The sequence below is a fragment of the Abrus precatorius genome, unplaced genomic scaffold (genome assembly GCF_003935025.1).
Source record: "Abrus precatorius isolate BTA unplaced genomic scaffold, Abrus_2018 Scaffold3, whole genome shotgun sequence".
In the NCBI taxonomy this organism is placed as follows: Eukaryota; Viridiplantae; Streptophyta; class Magnoliopsida; order Fabales; family Fabaceae; genus Abrus; species Abrus precatorius.
In genome coordinates this window covers 15,013,430-15,035,690 of record NW_020874373.1, presented here as the reverse complement: position 1 = coordinate 15,035,690, position 22,261 = coordinate 15,013,430, and the positions used below count along the sequence as shown (strand labels likewise).

The 22,261-nt window shown below is 30.8% G+C and overlaps 2 protein-coding genes across 2 annotated transcripts; both read right to left on the bottom strand.

Moving 5' to 3' along the window:
* Positions 1-1,638: 1,638 nt before the first annotated feature.
* LOC113863457 (ethylene-responsive transcription factor ERN1-like) lies at positions 1,639-3,194 on the bottom strand. The gene has a single exon (XM_027497047.1). It carries the CDS (start codon positions 3,083-3,085, stop codon positions 2,282-2,284), a length of 804 nt encoding a protein of 267 aa, XP_027352848.1. The 5' UTR covers positions 3,086-3,194; the 3' UTR covers positions 1,639-2,281.
* A 6,502-nt stretch (positions 3,195-9,696) lies between these two features.
* On the bottom strand, positions 9,697-19,198 carry LOC113861177 (importin-5-like). The gene is made up of 20 exons (XM_027493819.1): positions 17,780-19,198; positions 17,300-17,503; positions 16,545-16,649; positions 15,974-16,039; positions 15,725-15,889; positions 15,501-15,575; positions 15,238-15,389; positions 14,537-14,672; positions 14,391-14,460; positions 14,153-14,280; positions 14,014-14,070; positions 12,927-13,112; positions 12,735-12,827; positions 12,200-12,285; positions 11,983-12,049; positions 11,810-11,876; positions 11,588-11,724; positions 10,793-10,884; positions 10,604-10,670; positions 9,697-10,506 (listed from the first exon to the last, which is right to left on the bottom strand). The coding sequence occupies exons 1-20, from the start codon at positions 19,013-19,015 to the stop codon at positions 10,342-10,344; spliced, it is 3,354 nt and encodes a 1,117-aa protein (XP_027349620.1). The 5' UTR covers positions 19,016-19,198; the 3' UTR covers positions 9,697-10,341.
* Between the last annotated feature and the right edge of the window lie 3,063 nt (positions 19,199-22,261).

The window sequence follows — 22,261 nt, the reverse complement described above, 5'->3', positions numbered from 1 at the left end:
TTATAAAGAGTAAAGCAATCCTCATCTTATAAGAAAACTTTTGGAGTTGAGTTAGTTCAAAGTCCAAATTTAAGAGTATAGGACTAAAACTTTTTTACTTTTCATGTTAAACGCAAAAACAAGAAAATTTATAAATGTGATGATGAAAATTTCCGGCCTTTGGTATTGAACCGTAGTGAAAGACTAGTAGTCTTACATGCCATGAATACTATTATAGTGGTGTTATATATCATGAAGCAAAAGTCTTTTTGTTATTGAACTACTTGTTTGGTGAAAAAACTCTCTACTCCAGGCTCCTCCCCAACTGACACATTCATTTTACTTTTTACTTAAGAGAAGGCTCAGATGTGATTTGTCTCCACCGATGTTCTATAGTGCAATAAATCTATCAAATCTTGTTGCTAGTATTAGGCATAACTCAATAAAAAAGTTTAATTTACTTTTAATATTGCACTAGGAAAGTCACAAGGTCAAGTAGATAGTACTAGGAATGTTGTGAAACGAAGTAGGTTGTATTGAGAAATTCTTGGAACTAGTTAATTGCACTAAGAAAATTCAAGAAGCTAGTTTTTTTTTTTTCAACGATTACGATCGACTCTAATATTATTTTTAATTTTGATTTAAGTCTTAACTCAAATCTAAAAACTAGCTCACAAAGTGAAGATTTTTATAACCTTTATAAGTTCTACTTTAATCATATTTGTAGTCAAAGTGAGAATTCAACACACTCCCTCTCAAACTCAAGATTAGACATTGGAGTATGAAAATTGCAAGATTTTTGTTTTTGCTTTAGTCTTGCATTGGGAAAGTCGTAGGGTCAGGTACGTTGCGCTGAAAAATTCACAGGACCAAGTAAATTATACTGAGAAAATTTGTAGACGCCAGATTTTTTTTTTTCAGTCAAGATTGGCTTAATATTAGATCTACAATAGACTCTAATATTATCTTAAATTTGAACTTATGCTTAACTCAACCCAAAAAGCTAGCTCCTAAGGTGAGAATTGTTTTATCCTTTTAGTTCTACTTTAGTCATATCTGTAGTCAATGTTAGACTAAAACCACTAAAAGTATTTTTACTCCATTTTTTGGTAAATATTGTGCTGAATTATTCCATGAAGCATGCCCTTAAGAATGGTTCTTTATTCTTTGCTTGTATTTTATGCTGGCGAGTTTGATCTTGAATATTTCGCATCTAGTATTACTGGCCATGAGATTTGTCTCTTCTTGCAATTCAGAAAGACTAACAGACATTCTTCTTAAATACAAACAGCCACTTTCAATGAAGTTTCTGTCCTTATTTCAGAGTTTTGCAATTGTTAACATCTAGTTGGTTGTTTTAGAGCAATTCTTGATAGTTAAGTCTCAATGTAGTCTTCACCAGCCAAATGGAAGTAAAGAGAGGATAAGGATCAAGAAAATAGAGTATTAAAAGGGTAGCTTCTGGGTCCACAAGACAGGTGAAATGAAAATGATGCTTTTGAACTGTTAGCAAGATGTTACCTAATCCTTGGATATGATGAGTAATTTAATCTTAGTCCCATCACTTAATGTCCAAATAAATAAAAGATTCCACAGTTAATCATTTCTATGATGGTTCACAGGCTTCATTTCTATGATGGTTCACAGGCTAAGGTTTAGCACATGAGAATGAGACAAGTTTTAAGTATCCATAATTGATTGGGGTAAATGATCATAGCCAAAGCAGATAACCAAAAGGCATGAGTTATGCAGAAACATTGGACCAAAATCTAAGAAGATCCGGAAGCATTTTTTTTTTATTATTAATTACTGACAAAGCAAGCATAGTACTTGTCTCTTTCATGTATAAAGGAAATTTGTGTGTGATTCTACTGTTTATCCATGTAAAGCAACGTGAATAGTCATCTGGATTTTGCCTATAAGGTCCAAGATTCCAATCTGCTTATTTTGCCTCCAAAGTCTAGATTTTCAGACATATTCCTAAAAAAGGGACTTCAAGATTCACTTTTGACATTAGGGACGCAAAAAACATAAATTCTTAGAATTTTTACATAATAATGATTGAAAAAGAGCTTCCACAAGCAGCTAATGCAACTCATGGATCTTCCTGCTGATATTAAGCAGTTAGGAAAACAGAATTATATCTCGCTAAAGCAATATATGTTATTGTAACATTTCAATCAATAATTTGATCCTACACTCCTTCAAATTTCCAACAATAGGATGAAAAAAAACAAATAGGACTGCAATGATACTGTGAAGGAATATTTGTAGGATCATTTAGACGTTCCAAGTTTTAAGTTTAACAGAACAATGAGCACAGGGGTGGAAGATCCCAGAGAGTTTCACTGGAGTCCTGAACAGTTTCCATGTACTCGTGCACTCCATTAATTGCATAGAGTGAAGCTGATATTTGTCTTTCAACTTTCATTCTGTCAAATTCTGAAAGCTCCAAGTCAACTGTATCAATCAAGCCATCAGTCTTTGGCATGTCCAATATTTGAGCAATAGGAAAACGATCAAAGACAGGTCCAAAACCCCATGAAGCATTGGATTGAGGACCTAACTCAAAGTCCTCCCTGCAATTGCTCAAATCTGGTTTATAACCATCATCAAACAGATTTGAATTTTGAGTTGTCACAGTAGAAAGAGATTTGTCATTATTGCTTGAATTACTACCAGTGCTAGTACTAGCACAACTATTGTTGCTAACTCTTGGAGCAGGTGCATTGTTAGCATTTGCATCTTCTTGTTTTTTGATACCTTTTCTGTTGTTAAGGAGATTTCGAATGCGAGAAGCAAGAGGCGAATCCAAGGAAACATGAGTAATGAAGTTGGTGCGAGTGTTGGAACCGCGAAGAAGGCATGCTGCTTCATCATAGGCTCTGGCTGCTTCCTCAGCTGTCTCAAATGTTCCAAGCCACATTCTTATCTTCTGAGTTGTGTCCTTGATCTCAGCTACCCATCTCCCTGAAGGCCTTTGTCTCACCCCAACAAATTTGTTTGTGTTGCTGTTTCTGTTTCTCCCTTTGAATTTCCCTCCTTTGGTGATTGAAATGCCTGCTTTCTGATGCTGCAGGTTTGGTCGCTGGAATTGAATTTCCATGACAAGTTTATGTTGCTTCGACAAAATGGTGTTTGAGTGGGAGAATTTACGAAGAAGATATATCAAAAAGAGACAAGAGAAGCTGAAAGTGTTTAGCTTTCACAATATTAGTGGCATGCTATTACTTAATCTTTCATGTTGCCGTTTGCAAGCTGTGAGATTATATATATGAAAAAGTTGCTAAGCTTTTCAGCCAGCAAGTGGTATTAATATATTACATGCACATCGTCTTGAAATTTGTTAATTCTTTAATTTTTTAAGAAGAATAGTTAAAACTTTACATGATGCAGACAGGGTACCCTTCAAATTCAATGCCCCCTTTACTTTTTCAACAGAATGATCGTTACTATATCTATATATGTTTTTAGTAGGCATTGCATTGCTGAAAGAGTCAAGCTTCAGTTTGGACGTATACACCAAAAAGAGAATCAAGCAATTTATGGTATGTTTTGGTAAAAAGCTTAATAAAGTACATATTCAATGAGCTTTTATCACATGAGAATTCATGACATCAATTTGATAATAAAAATTATTGGAATAAGCTAAAAAGAATTTATGGAAATCATAAGTTGTTTTCACAAGCTCTTCAAAATGTATCTTAATTTATTTTCAGTCATAGTTGTAATTCCTTAAAAGCATCATGTTTCTAAATAAGAAAAGAAATTTATCACAGACCTAATATTCTAAGTTCTAACAAAACTCTTCCCTGCCCCCTAAAATTTGCCCAGATGATTGTTTTTGGTTCTAGAATCTTCTCATAAGGTACAATATAATCCATATATCAAGCATTGTTTAACAAATCAGATATTAAATCCCACCACAAAATTATGTGGATTTCCATTCCCTTTTTATATAATTAAAATACTAAAATCTCCATTTGATAATTTAAATACAAACTTAGCAGATAGTATTGTAATGAATGACTTCTCTAAAATATATTCAAAAGAGAATTTGTTTAGAATAAAAACATATAAGGCATTTTTATATATAAAAAGAATTATTGAAAGGATTTAAATCTTCCGCATTTTTTTATGGAACTACAACCTACAATCTAAATTCGTTTAACTTAAAAAAATTGGTTTAAGTAGATTTGATAATTTACTTAAGATAAAATTGTAAAAAAATTTAAAACTTCAATTTTTTTTTCTTTTATAAATTACAGCAAATTTAAAGAACCTTTATCTAAGATTGTTTTGTTACTTCATTGCTAACCATGTTTACAAATGGTTATAAAGATTTATCAAGTAAGAATTATCATACTACAAAGACTTAAGTATCCTAGGTCATGTAATAATATAATTAATTTTTAATTAATTTTTTAAAATAATTATTCTTATAATCCTTATCATCATCCTCAATAATTTAATTCAATTATAAATTATTACACCTCAACAAATTTACTTAAGCAAATTTTTTTAACTTAAATAAAAATTATTTTTTATCAAATTCCTTTAAACAAATTTAGACTACATAAAAACTGCATAGAATCGGGAGCCAGTTGAAAAACATACAAATCTTTGTATTATTATTTTGCTTACATCTCGAAAAGGTCTAAAATCTTGCTTTTTGGGTCAATGCCCAATTTGGGAAAGCATCCTAAGGTCTACCTAGATAAAAACCAACAGTGGAAAAAGAGAGGGTTGAGGCTACCAAGTCCTTGTTCTCACTCTTCCCCTTTTTTTGGTAAGTCAAACAGTTGAAAGCATTGTGTTGAAGGCATAAATGGGTGCCACATGGAGCCTCCAAAATGATCCTTCAGATGTACCCATTAACAAAATCAACATTAAAGCCATGATTGCACTAAGGTGGTCACTTAACTATATGGCTACACACAATAATAATAATAATAATAATAATATATTAAAGATTCATACATATATCTCATCGTGCATGCTGGGTTTGTTGTAAGTTGAACCCCTCTTCTCACGTCACCAAGGGAACACTTTGTTCCCCTCCATTATGTTTTATTCATAGATTCTTCTTCATCATTCTTTCAACCAATCCCAATTATTTATTTATTTATTTGACATTGTCCTTGTCTTCTTTGTTAATTGATTGATAAAGACAATTAGCTAACCTAAAACAACAATTCAGTTTATGTTAATCATCTAAGTGTTTTGGTTATTTTTTAACAATGAAATGAAATTTGAATAATTAAATATTGATTGACACTAAAAGTATACAATGGATCTCACGATAGACAAGAATGAAGATATGGGGAGTAAGACACAAGTTTATTATATTAAATAATTTAGCTATACAACATGGTAAATGTTATCTTGAAAGATCTTTCCGAGATTCAAGTTTATGTTAGCATTAATCATAATGACCTTAACAATTCATTAATCATGTTAACAATAATCGTGTCCTTTAAAGTAGCTTGAAATTTTAAGTTCTATTATTATTATTATAAGGCAAAAGGTACCTAAAGATATCAACCTTCATCAATTTGAAACTGACTTGAATAATGTGGTATGAATAATAGTTCTAAAAAATAAAAAGTTCAAATAATGTGACAAGATAAATGAATGGAATAACATCAAATAGTCAATAGAAAGTGAAATTGCCGTAGTGCCAGAAAAATGTGACTTCTCAAGGATTTGGGTAGAATTGTCATTCAACTTAATTGCAAATTAAAGTGAAAAAAATAAAAAACAGGAAGAGTCCAAGTGCCCAATGTTCCTTACATGAACAATATTTTTCAATTCTCAAAAAGGAAGAAATTAGATGTACATTGTAGGAGATGGCTGATGTTAGATGCTTCAACTACTAATGCGGTAAAGTTGGCTTTCATGACTTTGCAATGAGAATCTTTCTCTATAAAAACAAATCCAACCTCCTTTCTAATTTTCTATGTATCATTATCCTTTACTTTCCTTGGTAGCTTATCAAATGTGGCCTTTAGCTGCCTTTTAAAGTTATTAGTAGGGCATTTAAAAATAATATAATTCTATTAACATTTGAATTTTTTTTTAAGGACCAAAATGAATTGAAAAGCAAAGCCATTTAAAGTCAATGATGTACTTAGGCTGTTTTTAATATTCAACACCCAAATACTTTCGTTGGTACCTACTACAACTACTACTAGTTCCCATGAGTTCATAGAAATTGAAAAGAGTAGCACATAGGCGTAGTTAGTGTAGGCATCATTTATAGAGACAAATACATGAATGAAAATTGATTTAGCCCCTCTTATATGAAAAGGAGTCAATATTTTCTTTTTGACATATAATAGTATACGAGCAAACTAATATTTGATTTGATTTGATCCATTGACAATGCTAAAATGATTATATATATAAAGGTGGTACCATGCATTTTAAAAAGTTTTGAAAAAATCCAATAATAAAAAACATTAATTACTACAATAATATGAAATTTATTATCAAATTTACGCTTCAAATTTTAGATTAGTTTTCCAATTCTTGAAACTACTCTTTCTTGGCCAAGGAAAGATAAAACATTAAAAAAGAAACTATTATGGACATTGGATAGTTCATTTTTTTTTTAAGAATAACTTACAAATTCTAGAAACACGACGATAAAAAAACTAACTTTCATACTCATTTTACATTCAATTTTTATTATGTAGTATGTCGTATTTTCCTATTTTATGGATTCTATTCAGATTTCATACGATGATAAAAAAAAAATTAGAAAAGCATATTATTAGAAATATCTCATCATATATTATGACGAATGATATGATAAAAAATTTATTTATTGAAAAAAAATCATTGTACTTTTATACCTTTAATATATTTAATATTTTTAAAATAAAAAATTAAAATTTTAAATGTTTAAAAGAAATATTAATGATTAAAATTAGCAACAACATTTAATTAAAGAGTTATGATATAATTATATATTTTTTTATTTTGTTAATATCAACCATTAAAACTGAGAATAAACAACTAATAATAGTAAGTATTTTTATAACTTCAATATAATAAATGTATACTTTTTTCATAAAAATTTTCTATTTATAAATATTTAAACCCAGTTTTAAGAGCTAAGATTAACAAAACTTTTTTTTTTATTTTTATTTGTATTTAAAGGTAAGTCATATATACTTTCAACCTAAGCACATCCTTTATTGTCATAAAATTGTTTTAATTTAACTTATAATTTGAGTTTTAACAATTATAAATTTGTGTCAAACATTTAAACAATTAAAAAAATTTACTAATTATAATAATCTTGTTTAACTTTAAAAAAATTGTCTCATGCAAAAGATATCGTAAATATATAATTGTGTTTAATATTTTATAAAAAAAAAACTATATCGTTTATAATAATTTTATTCAATTCAAATAAGATTAATTGATGTAAAATATATCTATTATTTAAACTAACAAGTTGTAACTAGATACATAGAATCAAAAAGATATTTCAGAGTAATATTAAAATTGAGTTAAAACCAAAATAATACTTACTTTTAGTTCAATTTTAATTCAGTAAACCGATTCATTGAAATAATTGATATCATAAAAATACTTTTTAAATTTATATTTAAGAATATACAATAAAAACTAATATATTTTGATTTTTTTATTAAAAATTACATAATATCATTAGAATCAATTCATTAACATTAAATATTAATAATTTATTTATTTCTCTGTTGTGTGTCCCTTGACACATATTAAAAAAACTGTTATAAAATTGTTTATATATAAGAAGAACACAATATATAAAAATCATTTATGAAATCTAGAAACCATTTATGTATAAACAACGCGAAATCTACAAAAAGATTCTGTCTTTTTCAATTAAAAAACTGTATAACTAGTTCGTTTGATTTTACGTCGTTTAAACTAATTTAATCGCAAATCAGATTATGGGACTAAATCAAAACTTGTACGGCTATTCGCACGTTGAATTGAACAAGTTTAGCCAAATAAAAATCACCCTTTAAAAGATTTCACTCAAGCTTCAACACTCCATGAAAATATGAAAATATGGAGTATATCAGGTTACAATTATCTATCAAAACTTAAATGTATGCTTCATTCAAATGTACTTTTTCATAGCTAAATTATGAACGGTAATTTCATAAATATATAGGGAAATAAATGCATCAGTTTGGCTAGTGTAATGAATTCAACAATAGAAGAAGCAAAAAAACGAAACAGTTATGCAGATTTCTTTACTTTCATCTCCTAATAACTCGTTTTTAGAGGAAAGGAGTACAGTTGTGCACCTGTTACTTGATTTTAAAAGAGAACTTTTGTTCCAACTATTTCAGTATAATAATTTTTACAGCTAATAGATAGAAATAAAAGAGAGAAAAATATAAAGTAAAATAAATAAATGATAAAGAAGGGAAAATTAAATTACATAATATATACAAAATTATGGAAGAATAATATAGAGCGTTTTCAAAATCCTAGTTAAAAAATAAAATCATAACTTTTGAAATAATCAAGTCTTCATTTAATTAATTAAACTAGCCTAGTAGATTAGTCAACACTAGTTGCAGTAACACAAAATAATATGGATAAAAAGTATTAGGCTGATTAGCAGATTAATTTCTTAACTTTGATTTTGTCTTCATTTTGTTTTTCTTTTATTTTAGTTGCTTAACTATTAAGAATATTTTAAATAAATCATTTTTTATTAAAAATATTAATTTCATGAAAAAATCAATGTTTAACTTCTTTTTTATGAAATATTACTTCGTATAATATATTTTAATCAATTTTTTGATTGTCTTTCTTTTTTTTTTTCTTATTTTCTTAATTTTTTTAATCTTTTATTTATACTTTCATGAACTATTTCTCTTTCTCTCTTTAAACTCTAATAAAAATATTTTTTTTCTACTTTTTCTCTTCTCCTTTGTCTATACTCTTTCTTTAAACTTAATTTCTTTTTATTTCTAGTAAATTTTTTGGTTGAGTCTTAAATTCATCATGTCAATAATAAAAAGGCTTTAAAAAATTTTCGCTGATAAATATTCAAACTCAGTATATTTCTCTTCTTGATTCGTTACTTTAATACATATATATTTTTTTTTTATAAATCAGTGCCTTAATTGATAAAAATTAAAACTCTATTTTTGTATAGAAAGGATTAGCAAATCCATAAAAATGGTGAGTCAGATGTTGAAGAATTTTGTAGACGAAAATAATGTGTCATGAATTAAGGCGTATATATACATATAGAACAAAATATAAAAAATTAAAAGACAAAATTGAAATTAAAGCAAAAGTCAAAGAGATTAATCTACCTATTTAATCCGTATTACTAATTAAAGCATCAAAAACTGTTTCGACTAACTATAGCACCAAAAAATGTTTCAACTCATTCTATATGTGACCGCAGATAGAAACAATCCTTACCTTTTGTACCTGTAAACACTCCTCATTATTAAATGTTTTTTAAATAATAAATGTACTTTTCTTTTAATATTTACTTTAGTAAACGTCAACGGTAAGAAAATTATTTAAAAGATTCATAGAAAATATAAAACTCATTTATCAATATCAGTGTGGCTCATTAACTATTCGCAGGCATCTTATGTTCAACGTTTTAACTTATATTCACCCACTTAATTTCAGGCATCTAACAGTTTAACTATACTTCATTACTTAAAAGGAAAATAAATTGTGCAAATCCAAAACATTAGCAACATCATGCTATACAAAATTTGTGGTTATGTGAATAAATAATTTCCATATTTTTTATTTCGAAATTTCCCAAAACGAAGTTGGGGCATGGGGGAGTAGGCTCACCAAAAACGGAAGGGGGAAGAACCCAGCGGGTATACAATTTAATTTGACCCAAAAAATGAAAAATAAACTGTGACAAATTGTTTCCCACGACCAAAGAAATGACTCATCAAAACTGTTATAAAAACAAAAGAATGCTATGCGATTTTCCTGAGTCATGCATGACTCAGTCACGCCTCGTCCCCATCATCCAGACAGGATCTAGTCACCGTTCAACCTATAACACAAACTAGTCACCGTTCAACCTATAACACAATATACACATTCGACACCAAAACTCTGGTTCTCATTCAACCTATTCAACACTGCTCTTCCTCTGCAATAAAGCCATACCTCAGATATGTCCCGGTGGCATGACCAAATATGGATTCAGCAATCAAAAACTTGACCCAGACGCAGCTGCCGACCTAAAAAACACACAAATTCGACCTGACATAGCAGCTTCTCAAAGGGCAACTATGACATCCCATGACAACAGAAGCGCATTTTCTGAAGGTGATGAAACATAAACACAATCCAAAATAATTAGGACGATAGGATAGACTGAAGTGCAAGCTGCTGCTGGGGCTGCAAGGATGACCAGGTTGAAGCAAGGGTAGAAGGTGGCAAAGTCTGCTGAAGCTGCCTCAATAAATTAATCATCCGACTGGCAGTTTGTTCGGTTGCTAGATCATTTCCCGCACATAAAATCTACATCGTAGTTTATGCACAACAAACAAATTTTAGAAGGGAAAAGGGAGTGGAGCTGAATCAAACATCAGTAACTAAGAGAACTGGCATTAAATACCTCCGCAAAAACTGCAACAATTTTGGGAAGATATTGATTGTTAGGACCTATAAGTTCTCTATCTGATCTGAAATTGAAGGAAGTGTGTACGAATACGTATGAGGAATATTAGAATCAATAGGAATCAGGAACAAGAGGCAGCACATTAGGTAAATAGCTCAATCAAAACGTTCTGGAGCAGAATTCTACCTTTCAACCATTGAACAAAGTTGGTCATGCACAACCTTAGCCTCAATTAAATCACCTTTTATGGGCAAGCAACTTAGCCAGGCAGGAAAAACCTGATACCAAGCAATAAAAAAATGCAAGTTAGAAATCACACACATAAGCAGAGGAATTTTGCTCTAAACTTCATTTACACAAGGATTTTGAGAGTCAGAATCTTATCCTAAAACCAGGATTTGCAGCCTAGAAATTTCAGAGAACCCACCAACTCCAATTAATAATAGCAATAAATTATGAATAAAAAACCCATCACATAATTGTGTCCAAGTCCTCTGGCATAGAAGAACCAGTTACTGGACTGGAATTGGAGTTTTTATAATGCGAATGACTTGGGCGGGCAAAGTCCTCTCTAAGTGTCTCAAGAATATATTAACTACACTATACAAAATTAAATTTCTATCAAATATTTACAATGAATAGCAACAACTACCATGCATAGTAGTGCTAATCTCGAGTATGGAATTTTGGGAAAAAGATATCTATGGTAGTCAACAAGATCATTATTAAGTTTGTGTATCCAGAATTACAAAATCCAAAGTAGTTTTTCCACCACAACCAGAAGAAAGGGGGGGGGGGGGGTGCTGCCCAACGAAGATCAAGTAATTCCATGCAGTCATAACTAACAAGACCAACACTAACCTAACCAGTATGACTAGCCTATACTTTTCCAAATGACAGTATGAACACAGGCAAGATTAAGTAAACATGAACAGCGCTTTAAGACACAGCAGAGACATGGAGCACCAAAATGCAATGTACCTGTGTTGCATTTATACTATCACGGTGGAACTGGCATATTTTTCCAAGAGCTGAAACAGCATTGTCATATGCCATTACATTATCACAATGTAGTGCATTTGGATGCCTTATCACGGCATCTAACCTTGAAAGTGCCTCTGCAATAGAAAAGAAAAGTTAATTAAAAAATGTATAGTGAGGCACAAAAACAAAATAAGCAACAAAAGGTATTGTGCAACTAACCTCCAACAAGGGGTTTGAAAACAGATCCACCAAACTCAGCACAAACACCAACACCATAAACAGCTGCCTGTAAAGACATTTTATTTTTGTTTTGCACAATGAGAACCTCAATTACGTCTCAAAACTGAATAAGCAACATTAATATTAAGTAAAATGAGTAGAGGAAAAAGAACCTGTCGAACATCTGGATATTCATCATTGCAAGCTTCAAGTAAGAATGGAAGAAAAGAATCATAATACCTGCAGCAATACAAAGTAGCAGCACTTAAAATATAGAAAAAAGTCATTCAGACTACAGGGAATAAAATAATTTTGAGCATGAAATTACAGACAATCCACATAAAAACAAATGAAAACTGGGGGCAACCTACAAGGATGAGAGGTTCTTACTTAAGAGCTGCTTCACGACAGTGCTCAGCAACATCATCAAATATACAAATAGCAATTCTCCTTTCCTCTGAGGTTTTATCTTTACCCTGATTAATGATTATCAATAGGGGAGAAAAAAATTGGATCAGGAAACAGAATAGCAAATGATTATCAATAGGAGAGAAAAAAAATGCAGCAGTCACCAAATCCCAACAAAAGAGAAATAAAAATTTAAAAAGGACATAATTTCATACAGCATTTCAGGAGGAAGTGTAAAAGAGGGGTACAGTGTGTTTTACTTTTTGGTTTGGCTAATTACACAAAAGAGAGGTGAGAGAACTAATGCCTTCATAGGAAAACATAATAGCTATAGACAAGATAGTTATTCCTTCAAATTAAATGCTTTAAGGTAAAAGATTTGACAAGAAAAACACAAAAGAAAAAGCCATGAGGGAAGAGAATACCAGACAACTTTTAGGCAAGAACACCAAGAATTTAAAGACTCATTACAGCAGAAAGAGAAGAAACATTAAGCAAGGAATATAAAGGAGCTTACAAACATAGGTGTTATGTACGATGAAAGCTCATCAAAGAAAGGCAAGAAAGAGGCCCTGAATGTTTTTATCAATGTCCCCAAGCAATCACCAACCTAGAACACAAAATTATTCAAATAAGAGCCATAACAACATGCATAAAAAAGTATTTAATGAAAGATTCAGATCACAAAAACAGATATTACTGAACATACTTGATCAAAAAGCTCCTCTTCTTGCTCATTTTCTTCCTTGAGTAGTTCTCTTTCTTCAGCATCAAAGTCTTCTTCTTTGGCCCTCTCTGCTCTTTCGTGTTTCCTTGATGAACTGGCTGTAATGACTTGTTTGATCTCATCAACAATGCTCCTCACTTGATTTTCATCTAGATGTGGTCCAGAGACCTGAGAGAAACAAATAGTAGCCAACTTCAGGTTTAAACATCTTAAAGAGAATTGATGACTTGAGAAATAGGATAAACAAAATCAAAAAGTGATTATAAAATAGCACAATATAGCACATCCAAGTCCAACCACGATGCAGATAGAAGTAGATAGACAGATATTGACAGAGAGGTGAACAGAGGTTATTTTCCTAATCTTCTATACAGATGCAGAATTATATGGCCACATAGAGAACCCAGAATAATTTTATTGCAGTTGCCCATTGCAAATTCAATCCACTCCAGACTACCAAAAGAATAAACAAGAACAAATTATTAAAAACGCAGACAAAATATTCAAAACAAATCAGAGTATACAAAACTCAAATTGCCATATTTCTGCTTGGATATGTCATTTCTGGATCATTATCCATATCTTTCCTTTCTCAAACCACAAAGTGATAGGAATATCAGAATATAGAATATGTTATCAGAATATTTGTGACTTGAATGGAATAACATACACAAATTTATTTAAACAAAATTATTGATATTAGGGTTGTTTGGGGTTTTCAGTGATTTAGGATTGCCTAGTATCAATCTTTGCTCAAATCTAGTATCATCATGTAACAAGTTTCAGGAGACTTAAACTTTGATTCAAAAATTGAAATTCATTTGTTTCTCCATTTCACTGTATATAAATTATTCTTTCTAGACACAGTATTACATAGCAAGATAACAGAATAGTACACACCACAAACAGAATTATCTCCCATAAGTCATTTTGGGTATAGATGTTCTCCTTCACTCACATAATTATTTGAAAGAAGGTATAAGATTGTATAAAATAGAATTGTAATTTAATTCCAATAGAAAAAATGGCTGTAATAAATCTTCCATCCCGATAGATAAACATTACAAACCTGTATGCATTCGTTTAATGCGTCCAACATGCTAGCACAAATTTCTACTTCTGGCTCCTGGAAGACAGCTAAAATATATTAATACAAACACAAAAAACTTCAGAATACAACAAATGACAAGAATAGGCAGGACTTTCACCTTGTGTAAAGCCTCCACCAAATTTGGTATTATATAATCAGACAACTGTTTTATGTAAGTCTCATCTCGACCTTGTGATTGTCCCTTCTCTACAGCTGATTTTGCCGAGGATAACAGTTCTGGCATAGCTATGAACAATGCAGACAGGTGAAATTAAAAAAACTTTCAATAAGAGCTACTGGAAATAAACAAACTAGAAGCAAGATTAGGTTCTTAAAGACTAGAGTCAAGAAAATACCTGAAACTGCTGCCTTCCTAACTTCTTCGTGGAAATAAAATTTAAGAAGAGGAACCAATGTGCAGGCAACCTAGATGAGCCCGCAAAGTTAGAAAATAAAAAATCCTGTACTGGAAAATATCAATAAAATATAAAACAAAGTCAACCTGGTCAATCCAAGGAAAAAATCCTTCCTTCAACTCATCAGCATAGCAACATAGCATGTTACATGCGGTAGCCTTCTCCTCCAAGACACTGGTCTTAATGCCTATCCTTTTGTCCCCAAGTGTGATAGTTTCAATGCTACAAGAAAAACAGCAACATCTAAGTATTAAAAAATTAATCAATATACATCCATATCTCTTCTTTATTTTCAGACCAAAAAATTGCAACTCCTTTTTCTACATTTATTCCCTTTTATTCTCTTTATATATGAGAGATCATATTTCAGGAAATTTCTTTTGCTTTACTTAAAATTTGAGCCCACATACCCTAAGACCTCCACATGTTCTACAAACTAAGACTGAAAATAACTCCTTGAAACCTGGAAAGTCGCTTTCACAAAAAAAACCATGCCTATGTACAAACATGGTAACATACATGATCTAACATGTGGATGTCTTACTCTTAACAATGATATTATCATTATCATACAAACAAAAATAAAAGAAAGTATAGCAGGACTCACAATATGTCAATTCGCCAAAAATATTTTTAAAATAAAGACAAATGTAGAAGCTCAAACACAGGAAGGGGCAGCCCAAGGAAGTGAAATGAATAAATTTTACACAAATAGATCTCATCATGTAATAACACAGATATCAATTATTTATGACATCAAATTCTGTAACAAAAACTGAAAGGACACCTGTCATCATCTTCATCGAATTCAGTATCAGAATCTGCTGACGTAATGGTAACATCAGGCTTAAGTTGTGCAGACTGGAGCAAAGGAGGCATGACAAAGCCCATATATGGGAGAAAATCCTGTCCAAGGCACTTGCAAAGCCGTGCCCATGCCTGAAAACATGGAACACAAGTGAAAAATTGAGATTTATACAAATTTTGATTAGAATGACAAAATTATATACATTCCCAAGTTCATGCCACAAACTAGTAAAAGGACCATACTTGTAACATGTAACTTGCAGTTGGATCATCAGCGTCCAGTTGAGATTGTTGCAGCGACATCAAGACATCCATAACCTAGTAAAGGAAAAATGAAAAATACACATTATGTAGCGCATTAAAAATGAATAATGAGGATAGAAAGAAAACATTAATATTACTACTTCCAGCAATACATTGGATGAAAAAAAACACAAGACAACACTCGGAACTAAATTAAAGTTCACCTGTTTGGCATCATCCCTGAACTTCTCCTTTCCAACAGCCATCCCTACCAAACTAATGCACTCCATTGCTTTGGCACGAAGCATACGATTAGATTTATCATTTGCATTCATCAGAATAGCTTTTAAGTATGGCATCACAGCATCATAATACTTCTGAAATTGCTCCTGTTTACACAATATTTATTTATAAAGTATAAAACTTAAAAGCCTTGTCATTAGTAGGTGAAGATTGGCTACATAAAGCAGCACCTGTGAAGAATCTGCAACTGATGCTAAAGCTGTCAAAGCCCCTTCTTGAACCATTTGCTTCCCATTCTAGCAGGTGGAAGAAAAGAAGAATACCATAAAATTGTAAAGTTACCATCCAAAATGCATAAAATATGAGACATGCATATCAAAATATCTACTGATCATAAAGCACTATGCAACAACAAATCAAACAAAACATCCATAAAATCGACACAATTATGAAAGAAAAATCAATAAATTTAACACCTAATGTGAAATTAGCTAAGCTTGTTTTGCGGGGAAAAAACCAAAAACAAATATTTGTCCCAGAAAATACTCTACAAAACGTTAGTAATGCTTGCACTGCACTAACTAAAATCCAATTGCAATTTAAAAAGAAAACAAATAGAGGAAAAATGCAAATCCATTTGGAGACTGAAAAAAAAAAGGGAAGGAGAATCCACAAAGTGCTATTTCTTTCAAACCAAATCAAAATATCTAATCAAGGAAAACACCATATGCTCTTCCGCAAGATATAATTCTAACTTTCTACAATTTTCCAGCCAGCTAGATATAAACAAAAGTCCAATACCTGCAAGAGTACCAGAAGTTTGCTCACAATCCCATCCAAGTAAGGTGTTAGGATATCTGGGGTACAATTCTCAGTGAAATTTAGCACCGCGGAAGCAGCATGAGCCTGCAACAAAACAACAGTCTAATTATGAAAAACTACAATAACTCCCTAAATGCAAATGAAATGAGTTGTCAAAGATTAGGAAACTCAAGGTTCATATGACACACGGCAGTTGAAAAATAGGTTGTGGGACCATATTCAACTGATGAAAAAGAATAACAGCAAAATATCGAAGATGTTATAAATGCAAAATCCAGAAAATTGGCCATTAACTATCTTAGGTCTAAATACCAAATAAGATTGAGAAAAACCTTTGCACAAAGCCTTAAGAGAACTGAGGATCATTATGACAGTAATTACGTGTTTGGCATTTATATTTGAATACCTAGAAAATATAAGACAATAGACAAGGTAAGACAAGATGATAAATGCACAAGATTGTTCTACTCATGTGCAACCGAACTCAATCATTGCATTGCACTGAAATGCCTTTTATCCAGCAGACAACGTTATCAAGGGCAAAGAAAGAGCACAAAGTAGAATATAGTAAAGCCAAATTATAGAGTCTATCTCCGCCCAATATGAATGAGTATACACAGTGGCATATAAGATGATAAGACAATTTTTGCACATTTTTAGAAAACAATTAAAAATGGAACCTAATTTGAATCATTACAAGAGACAATGCACCTAGTTCAGATAAAAACACAAACCTGTACTCGTGGGTTTTGAAAATCATCCATGGCCCCAGCTAATGCCGGCAGCACTAAGTGGTGATATCTAGCCTGCAAGTCTGGCCCCAAATCTGTGGATAATTGCCCAATGGCATTTATAGCTGCCCATCGCACTCGAGGGTGGGGATCACGAAATGAGTTCAAAACCATCGACAATACCTGCTCCAGATTCTTTATCATCACCTGCACCATCAAAGATTACCATCTAAGAGACGCACACACAGAAGTTAAGGATTCCGTTTCTTTTTTCTTTTTTTTTCTTTCTTTTTTTTTTTTTTTTTTTGCTTACTACAAACAATCACACAATGTAGAAGGAACTAAGGTTTAAAGCAACATAATGACCTAAACACACCAAAGATAATCACAAGCCCAATTTCATCACATATATAACAACTTAATAAACAATGAAAAAACAATTCTGAATACTGGGCATAGCAAAAAAGCAACAAGTATGTATACCTTGGAACAGCCCTCGGCAATTTGTGCAAGTGCAATGAGCGCAGCATGGTGCTTTTGCCACTCAGGCGCAGCCAAGTAAGTCGGCAACAGCTCAGAAGCAACCGGCACAATAGTATTCCCGCCCAAGGAAATTGAAAGCCTATCCAAACATTCCTGTCCAAACCCATAGTTACTAGTTTCACCAGCATCCTCATCTTCCGTCTCCGCCGCGTGCCACGCCGGTTCATCTTCAATATCCAGCAACAAATTCATCAAAACACCAAACAGCTTCCGCACGAACTGCGGCAGCTTTCTCATCATCCCAGGAGCCCGCTCCCTCGCCTCAGCAAGGGTCACCACAAACTCAATAGCCAAATGCCGCGTCCCTTCCTCCAAAGACTCAGCCTCAGCGACCTGCAGCATGGAGCCAACAACATCCACAATCTGGCGCCGGAGGAACCTCGGCTCGGTACCGGCGAGTTCGACGAGAAGCTCAAGCGCCTCCTGCGCGGTGGCCTCCTGGCCGGAATTAAGCGCTTCGGTCAAGGTTTGCATCATGTGAGGAAGCAAGTCCTGGAACCTGTCCCTGTCGGAGGAACTGTTAAGGCACTGAACGAAGTTGATGGAGGCGGCGAGGGCAGCGATGCGGACGTCGGAGGCAATGGAGGAGTGGAGGCAGCGGAGGAAAACGGTGTGGAGAGTGGACAATTGAGGGAGTAGGGTTTGGCCTATGTAATGAGCCAATTGAGCGAAGATGAGGAGAGAGATTTCTTGAAGCCTCGGGTCGGTTGAAGTTACCCACTGGAAGAGGAGAGGGAGGAGGTCCGGCCAGGCGGCGGAGTCATCGGGGAGGATGGCGGCGGCGAGTTCGGAAACGGTGTCACAGAGCTTTTTGGCGATGGATTTGACGGGCTCGTTGTGGAGCGAGGAGAGGAGGAGGGAGTGGAGAGAAGAGCGCGTGGAAGGGGAGAGGTGGGGCCAGAGGAATGAGTCGTGGTGGCGCGTGAGGTGGCGGCGGAGTAGGATGGCGGACATGGTTCGGATTTCGGGGTTTGGGGAAGAGTGAAGGATTTGGGCGAGTTTTAGGATAAGGGAGTCTGGGTGGGCCTGCTTGCACAGATTGAAGAGCGACTCTGCCTGAGAACGTTGCTCGTTGGAAGAGGACATGAGCTTCGTTATTAGGGATTCCAAGTGGCTCGAATCGGGGCCCAGGATTAGCGCGAGTTGGCCCTGCGTCTGGTTCGGATCGCTCGCCATCAGAGTTGATTCTTTGGTCGTTCTTGTTTTTGTTGTTGCTGTGTGTGTCTCGGATGGATGAGACTCTGTTCTGTTGAGCGATAGAGAAGAAGAAAGGGAGGGAAGACGAAATTAGAGAATCGAAAGGGTTTGAGAGAGGGATTTTAAATGGCGGGGTGGGTTGGGAGATCTCTTCTCTCAACTTCATATCCTACGGTTAAGATTCCATTTTATCCTTTCGCAGTTTCCCACTCCCATCACACTCATCTTCTTGCGTTATACCTTTTAATTAGTTTTCCCCGTTGACTTAATAATTATCATTATCCCTATTTAATTCCGCTCATTCATCTCTAATCTTGGTTCACTCTTTATTATTCATTAAATTTATGCAACAAATAGTAAACTTTTATTAAAAAAATTTACAATTATTAGTGTTATTAAATATTATTATTGTTTTCATAATAATGTCTCATATATAAATTTTTATTAAGTGTAATATTGTACAAGTTAGACAAACTATTAAAAATATACATGTTCTGATTGAATAAATTTGTATTAAAAATTTAGTATAAAGGTTTATTGTTTAGTCTGAGTAAATTTTTCGAAAATCTTTATAAGATAAAATATATTAATATATGCATATAAGAATCTTTTATTTAATTAAAATTAATTTATTTTCTTAAATTTTAAAAACATTAAAGGAGAAAGTTTCTAAAAAAAGAAATATAAGTTGTTTCTTATTTATGAAATAAATTTATTTATTTTTAATAATATTTTTTATCAATACTTCTCTAGAAATTCCAAACTAAATTTAAATATTTTTTGTTATTATATAGTATAGTTTTTAATAAAAAATATTATTCGTATACTTTTATTATAAATTTTAAAAAATATCATTTCAACTCTCAAAAAATGAGTTTAAACAATTAATGAAAATAAATTGTTATAAAAAAAATATTTGTCATACATTTATAAATTTAATAAAATCAAAACAAAAATAAAATCCTTAATATAAATACACCTTTCCCATAATTTTATGATAAATAGTATTATTAATTTTAACCAATGTCTTAAGATTAATATTAGCAAAATTATTAAGTTTTATGAAATTACCATTATCAATAATGGAGAAATTTATTTACATAAAAATAATATAAAATATCACACAACAAAAATATACGGACAAAATAACTGATTTATGTTAAAAATATAAAAAATATTATAGAAATATATTACTCCGACTTATTTATCTTTTGCCAAATGAGACGCAAGCGAAATAATATATTATTTTTTCAGTTATTTAATTAACAGGCCAATTTTATTACATAATTAGATACATGTATACATTTTTAATATTACTAATTATTTAAAATTTATTATTTGTAACATTAATCGAATGATATTTTTAAATATAATAAATTATTATAACATACTTTAAAAATATTATTTATATAAATTAGTAATTACTTTCTTAATATCAACTTTTTTTTCAAAAGATTTGCAATTGTCAAGGTAAACTTTTAAATTTTTAAAAAGTTAAAATTAGTTTTATAATTAGTTTTAAATTTTGTATTTTTTATTTTTATATTTTATTGCTAAATCTTATAATCAAATTATTTAAATCACTTTTTACTTTACAATTATTCAATTTTAATTAATAATGAAGTAAAAAAAAGTAAAATAGTCAATAAAAAATATGATGATAATAACAATTATATTTAATAACAATGATAACAATATAGTATCAGTCACAATGATAATAGTTATAGTAACAATACTAATAACTCTAATGATAGAGTAATAGTTATGATTATGCTTAGAACAATAATAATTATTATGGTGATCTTTATTATTATCATGATAAATATTTTTAATAAATTTATTTTATTAAATTAAATATTAATAAAATTAATTAACATTTATTTATTTTAATGTAATAATATTTTATCTTAATTATTTATAGAATCTAGATTAAATAATTTCTTTTTATTAGATCACCGAGAAATTAAAAAAACTAACTTTTTTAAGGAGTTATACATCAAGCTTTAAATAGACTTTTTTTTTTCGAGTAATTCATTACTTTTTCATATATTTCTTGTTAGAAATATCTTAATTTCATTAATAATGAGTATTTGATAATTACAATAATAATATTAATTAACTAATGGTAATAATAATAACAATAACAACATAATTGTTATTTTTGTTTTAAATTTTAAATATTAAAATGGTTATTTAAATTTTTTTTATTGTTTCATATAAATTAGTTAATAGCTCAAACAATGCACATGTATTTTAATTATATATATAATAATAATTTAAAATATTAACTTTTTTAAAAATTATTTTAACTCAATTCTATAATTACAAATAATATGTACTAAAATAATATATTAAGTATTAAGAATTATATATATATATATGTAAAAAAATTGAAAGTTTATAAAAATTAATAAAAAATAATTTATAAATTTAAATATTTATAAAATAATTAAAAATTTATATAAAATAATAAAAGAAAGTTAAGCAATAACTTTTATTTTTAAAAATTGAGAATAAAATTATTGTAACAAAGAAGAGTAAAATTTACATATCGTTTTTACACAAATTTATTTATTAAAAAAAAAATTAGTTAACTATGAAAGAAAGTATTTTATTGAACGCTTCATTTCTAAATAGAATACTATCATTTGTAATATTGCAATTGCCTTTTAAAAAATTTGTGAAATTTATTTTTACATTTATTAAAATTTATTATTATCATATATATTTTTTCAAATTTTTTGTAAATACACATGTTTGTATTTATAATTTTTTTCTTATTACCTTATATAAACTTTAAATTTTTCATAATATCTATATTCATGTTTATAAAATTTACAATACTTAATATATTATTTATAATACTCTTAGTGAAAATTTTGAGCAATTGTATGTTGTTAATTTTGCACATAAAATATATTTTGTCTGGTAAAAATTATAAAGTCAATTTTAGGAAGTGAATTAGATAAATTTTTTGACCAAAATATAATCCAATCATAAAATTATATTACAATGAAGTTTGGATCTATTTATAAAAAAAAATTAAGTACAACCTAATATGATCCAATCAAAAATCAATCACACATTATTATTGTTAATCTTTTTATTCAAGCTGTGAAAATTAAATTTTTAAACAATCATTTATATTTGATTAGAGGTATTAGCATGTACTAGAACTTATTTTTGCATTATCATCTTAAGTTTTTCTTGTATGGTAATGATTTG

Bases quoted from the DNA above. Each gene is read 5' to 3' on its own strand.
- LOC113861177 (XM_027493819.1), bottom strand. From the start codon at position 19,015: ATGGCGAGCGATCCGAACCAGACGCAGGGCCAACTCGCGCTAATCCTG. The intron at 15,390-15,500 runs GTATGGTCCTTT...CCATGTTTTCAG, and splicing joins CTGCAAGTTACATGTTACAA to GCATGGGCACGGCTTTGCAA. The intron at 12,050-12,199 runs GTAAGAACCTCT...GTATTGCTGCAG, and splicing joins TGTCGTGAAGCAGCTCTTAA to GTATTATGATTCTTTTCTTC.
- LOC113863457 (XM_027497047.1), bottom strand. From the start codon at position 3,085: ATGGAAATTCAATTCCAGCGACCAAACCTGCAGCATCAGAAAGCAGGC.